The 6,000-nt window shown below is 47.6% G+C and overlaps 1 protein-coding gene across 1 annotated transcript; it reads right to left on the reverse strand.

Moving 5' to 3' along the window:
• Positions 1-723: 723 nt before the first annotated feature.
• LOC107151330 (microtubule-associated proteins 1A/1B light chain 3B-like) lies at positions 724-1,413 on the reverse strand. Its single transcript, XM_015496668.2, is given in 2 exon segments — positions 724-1,272; positions 1,275-1,413. Coding segments are annotated over 2 exon segments (423 nt in total). The 5' UTR covers positions 1,399-1,413; the 3' UTR covers positions 724-973.
• Between the last annotated feature and the right edge of the window lie 4,587 nt (positions 1,414-6,000).

Here is a 6,000-nt window from a genome sequence, read left to right on the forward strand (position 1 = left end):
CTAGGGGCTTGGATCTGGAGGGTATTTAACTAGGGATGGGAGGGTTGCTTCCCACTGGACATGCAAGTAGAGTGGGGGAACCCTAACGGGATTTGACAACTTCTAATTACATTTTAATTACACACTTAACCATGAAAAAGGTATCTATGGCTTTAGGCCAAAAGGCAAAGGATCACCTCTGAGTGACAGTCCTGTTTGGCCACCACTCTGGTTTCTACTGTGTCCTAAGGGCAGTGGGCATGCTGCGGTCACACTGCTGGTCACTTACAAAGCAGGCACCAGTCAGGTCTCAGAACAGGGACAACCCAAAATAGAAAAAAAAATGCCCCTTTACATGCTTTAAGAAACTAGATCTAAGGTTCAGTTCAAGGCCCATTTCCTACTGAGCAGTGGTGACTTCCTGTGTTGACTAAGCAGAGAGGAGACCAGGGAACTTTCTGGCTGGGGGGGGTGGGGCGTGACTCTTGGCATGCTGCAGCTGGGAGATGGGAACCTTGAGCCTTGTGCATCCGTGCTTTCTGCACAGCCCCCTTGGCCCTGTTCCGTGAAAGCAAAGGCATCTGGGGCCTGGGCACAGATGCCTTAGGGAGACTGCTCTAGCTGAGTAGAAACCCATGTAGGACCTGGAAAGACGGGGCAACCTGAATGCCCTGCACGTTCCTACTGGGGAAAGAAGAGCATTAAAATAACTTGGAGGTCTATTTTATTGGCAACTTAGGATGCAAAGTATTTTATTTTTAAACACCTAAAATTTGAAGACAAGATGCCTAAGTTAAATAATGAGGTTCCCAAAGCTGAGTGTGCTCACTTGGAGCTCCATTTTTCTGCTTGAAATACAAAAACAACCCCTAAAGCTCCCAGGTGGAACACAAATGCCCCATGGCCTGTGACTGGGTGAGCTCACGAGTCTCAGTTGGCGACATCCCTTTTTCTCCTTGGCAAGGGCTTGGAAAGCTGGACGCAGGGTCCTGGTCTACTCTGCCGACCCGCTCCCGAACGTCTCCTGGGAGGCGTACACCATGTACAGGAAGCCGTCCTCGTCCTTCTCCCTCTCATACACCTCCGACACGGGCGTGGACACGCTCACCTTCACCAAGAGGAAGAAGGCCGGGTTTGCGTTGAGGTGCAGGCGCCTCCTGATTATCTTGATGAGCTCACTCATGTTGACGTGGTCGGGCACAAGGAACTTGGTCTTGTCCAGCACAGGCAGCTGCTTCTCACCCTTGTATCTTTCTATTATCACCGGGATCTTGGTGGGATGCTGCTCACGGTGAGTCGCACGTCTTCTACTCTTTGTTCGAAGGTGCGGCACTGCTTGAAGGTCTTCTCCGACGGCATGATGCTGGAGGTCCCGGGCTCGGCGGCTGCGGGTCCCACTCTGGCGACGGCGACCCGCATTCTTATTAGTATTCTGTTCTGAGCTCTCACCAGAATTGCCCAGTGAGCTGTATTTATTACATTCTAGACTTTTTCTAGCCTGCTCCTCAAAATTTCCAAATTCTTCCTGCAACCAAAGGCTCTTCCACATCATTGGGAATATAACGATAGCAAAGATCATCCCAGTTTCGGGTACCAATGTTCTGTTAGCTTTCTGTTGCCATAACAAATATCTAAGACAACCAACTTACAAAGAAAAAAAGGAGTATGTTTGCTTGAAAGTTTTAGAGATATCATAACACAACTGGTTGGTTCCATTGTTTGGGGGCTTGTGGTGAGATAACTCATTATGACAGAGAAAAACTGTTCACCTCAGAGCTGGGATGTGAAAGAAAAAGACACTAGAGTCCCACCATTCCCTTTAGGGTCATGCCCCAATGATCTCCCACTGGCACCAGTTGTTAAATGTTCCACCACTTCTCCATAATGCCACACTGGGGTCAAGCCTTTGCTACATCAGCCTTTGGGAAACATTCCAGATTCAAACTCTAGATGCAGGACAGAGGCACATTTGTGTACGTGCTCTGCAGGTGGAGTTGGAGGACCAGCCTCACTTCCTTCCTGGAGCCTTAAGACTCACAACAAACTTCTTTTGGATGCCAAGTGCCCAGGACAGCAGGATTCAGTGTGTCACCACGTGGGAATCCAAGGAGGTCTCCAAGAACAGAAGACCCCTCTACTCAAAAAGAAGCTGTTGCTGTATGGAAGTCTGAGGTGGTCTCCAGGAATGAAGGAGACCTCTGCTAGGGCCCTCCATGTCTAGGACCACATTCCAAAGAAGAATTGAAGGACACATCAGACATGAGTCACACAGCAAGAGAGGTTTGCAAAGGAAGTTCCCAAGAGACCCAAGTGCTCAGAGGTGGAGATTTTGGGAAGTGATTAGAGCACTGAACCTTGATACACATCTTGAAGGGCTGAACCTTGATTCACATCTTGAAAATCAGGATCAGGTTCTTGCTACCCCGGAGTTGAAGATTAAACACCTGAGAAATGCTGAGTCAAGCTCAGAAAGTAAGTTTTCTTTAAGAAACAGAACAGAGAGAGACAGACAGGTAGAAACACAGACTCCTCTGGAGAGGAGGGGGCCCAGAGCTGGTGCCCAAGGGATTTGGGGTGTTCTGCCCTTTTTAGATTGTAGGTTTCCTTTCTTCTGCCCCCTCCTCCTCTTATCTTGCCTACATGACCAAAAGGTGGGAAAGGGCTGTCCAGGGGGTGCTCATTAGCAACACCTTGCACTGAAAGAAGCAATTCCCTGGAGGCAGAGGTAACCTTGGTAACAAGTTGTGAGGAGGGGGAAGTGCTCTGGAGGTATTAGCATTTTATTTCCTTTTGAATTAGCCCCCATCTTTCCAACCCAATCATCCATTACCTACACTATCTGTTCTTTGCCCTGGTCTCAGCATCATCAGTGTATTAGTCCACTGATGGCTGAATGGACTACTGGGAGGTGGAACCCAGTTGGAGGAAGTAGGTCCCTGGGGTCATGCCCCAGAAGGCTTTGTCTTCTCTCTGGCCCCTTCCTCTCTTTTTCTGCTTCCATGGTGTCGTGAGCTGAGAGCTTTCCTCTACCGCACCCTTCCATGGCTGTCTTAGAGCCAACTGTGTACTGAATCCTCTGAAACTATGAGTCAAAATAAATATAAAGCTGATGAAGAACAATGATAACTTTTTTTTTCTTTTAAGACTCCAAGGCATGTGAGTGCTATTTATTTAGATGGAAAATACCAGGTAAGTAGTTCAAGTGGAACCTAGATGGAAACTTCTAAAGTGTAAGTAGTAAACAGAGGCAGCTCAGCAAGCCAGCTCCTGGCTGTGGTGTCATTCATTCATCAAATATTTACTGAGTATCTGTGCTGTTCCTGTCACTGGGCTGGTCTATAAAAATGGACTGGGCACCGTTCCTCCAAGGACTCACAATCTAGAGGGAGCTTCAGAAGTCATGGAAATAAATACAGCATAAACTATATCATTTCCAACAGGGAAGTTATGTTCCAAATTGAATCATGTGCAATGAAAGTTTACTATAGCAAGTCCTTGAAGCTGTCACCAAGGAAAAACCTAAATCAACCCTATAGTTCCACTTTTTAAGTAAATTGTTTGTCGCACTAACTTAAAAATCACTAATTTTGGAGGTGACACAGCCAGGCAATACATTATCAGTCTCCCACTAGTTTGCAGTAGATCACTCCCTGGACATGTGGGTCACCATGCTGATGGCCGCCTAGGCCATGCCTCAGGCACTGGAAGTCCACTCTTGTTGAAAACACTGCCTCATCACGTGGACCTGAAGATGCCCCATGTTGACTGGAACAGGATGAAGGATTTGGCATCTCTGTCTTCACACCATGTCTGTCTCCTTTATTGCCTTAACTTTTGGGTCAGATTCTACTTGGACCCATTAAATGTCTGAGAAATGTTTTTTGTCCAAAACTATAATGTAGAATTAACTTGATCTAAACTTTCTTTCTCTCCACTCCCTTCCCCTCTTCATAGAAAAAGACACCTGCTACCATGACGAAAAACACAACAATGAAAGGAGTGAAAATAGGTAGCAACCAAGTTCCAGGAAACTCTCTGCCTGTTCCCAGAAAAGAAAAAAACGATTCCTGCTCTTTCTCAGCCCATCACTGTTCCTATCCTACATCTGTAGCCCTCAATCCCCTGGAGTGGAGAAACTGATTGTGAGCAAAGCTCCCTCTTCATTTTTAATCACTGAATAAAGGCTTCCTCCCTGCGGAAGACAGGATTGAACCCAGCGGGGGCTAATCATCAAGCCACATCCCCAGCCCTTTTACATTTTTATTTTGAGAGACAGAGTCTTGCCAAATTGTTTAGAGCCTTGCTAAGTTGCTGAGTCTGGACTTGAACTTGCAATTCAGCCTGCCTCAAAATCTGCCTCAGCCTCCCAAGTCATTAGGATTACAGGTGCACACCACCAGGCCAGGTTGAATAAGGCCTTTCCTTCCCCACAACACTCATCTCTCAGACATTGGTCTTTCCAAAGAATGAGCCTCCCAACCTGGAATCTTCATTCCCCTTCCTTGAATGCAGCACAATTAATTTTGTAGGTCAGAAGCACAGCTCAGGAGGCTGAGGCAAGAGGACCACAAGTTCAAGGCCAGCCTGGACAACTTAGTGAGGCCCTTTCTTGAAGGATATGGGAAAAACAACCCCCAGGGAGAAAGGGAGAACAATGGGTCCCAGGGAGAGAAGGAAAATAATGGGCTCTGGACTTTCACCATTTCCCAGCAACAACCGGCTCTGAAGCTCCTGACTTCCTGTTCTACACCTGTCTCCCTGATGCCCAACCAACAGGCTCTGCCTTGATTAAGTGTCTGTGATTAAGGCTGAGTACACATTCAGCCATGATGATTAAGTCTCACTTAATTCTACAGAAATCAGACCTCTATTGTAACCAGGTGCCATTTCCTCCTGAAAATGTGCCCCTCTGCTGGTTAATAATAAAGCAATGCTGGTCTGTTGAAGTCTGTCTCCATTTCTTTTGCTTTTGCTTTCATTTCTCAAGAAATAATAATAATAATTTTAAAAAGGGATGAGGGTGTGAGTCAGTGGCTAAGCACCCCTGAGTTCAATCCCTGGTACCAAAAGGAAGAGTCAGAGATGGAGAAGGAAAGGGCAAAGGTGACAAAGAAGCAGAGGCATATTCTCTCTCTCTCTCTCTCTCTCTCTCTCTCTCTCTCTCTCTCTCTCTTAAAGAGAGAAAAAATACAATTAAAAATTTGGATGAACCTCAAATGTCAGGAAAGGCACATGAAAACAATTCTTAAAATCAAACAGAAGTGGACAAAATAAAATAAAATGTGACAAATCACTGGAAATGGTCAATTAGCACTTTTGGGTCAAGGTCAGGAGCTGTGACTGGGATGTCCTGAGAGGTGGCTGTATGGACCCAAGTACAGAAACAACCCCCCAAACCCCTAGCGTGGCTGATCTGGTGGCTCAGCCTGCGGTGCTGCACAGCCGGGCTGCCCTGGCCCCTGGGAACCCGTCTTGTGTTTGGAACCAACACTGAGGCAGGCCTGGGGGAGGGGGCTGCTCTCTGTGGGGCCTGAGAACCCAGGACCAGAACAGAGCTGCCAGAAGGCCAGCAGCCCAGGAATGAAGGGCTCAGTCACTCACCAGCAAGAGGGCGGGGCTTTGCCCACTGCCCCAGCTGCACTCCTAGGTGGGCTCTAGAGAGAGCTGACCCCTGACTTCTGCCCACCCAAGTGGGCAGGGGTGGCCTGGCCCAACACTCCCTTGCTCTGTACCCCCCTGGGAGAGTGAGCTTCAGCGGCTGTTCTCAGACCCTCCTGACTCGACATGGACCCCAACCATCAGGACACCTTCCACTGACACCCAAGTGAAATACTTGACATAGAAATGGCTTAATGTAAAGTGGTGATCAGCAAAAACTTGAAATGTTAGGGGTGGGGTGTGTTTCATCGGAAAATGCTGACTAGCAGGCCTGAGGGCCTAGCTTCCACCCCTAGCACCAAAAAAAAAAAGTAAAATAAAGGGAGGGCGAATAAGAAAAACAGTGAGGGAGGGAGGGAGGGA

Source organism: Marmota marmota, unplaced genomic scaffold, assembly GCF_001458135.2.
Source record: "Marmota marmota marmota unplaced genomic scaffold, marMar, whole genome shotgun sequence".
Lineage (NCBI taxonomy): Eukaryota > Metazoa > Chordata > Mammalia > Rodentia > Sciuridae > Marmota > Marmota marmota.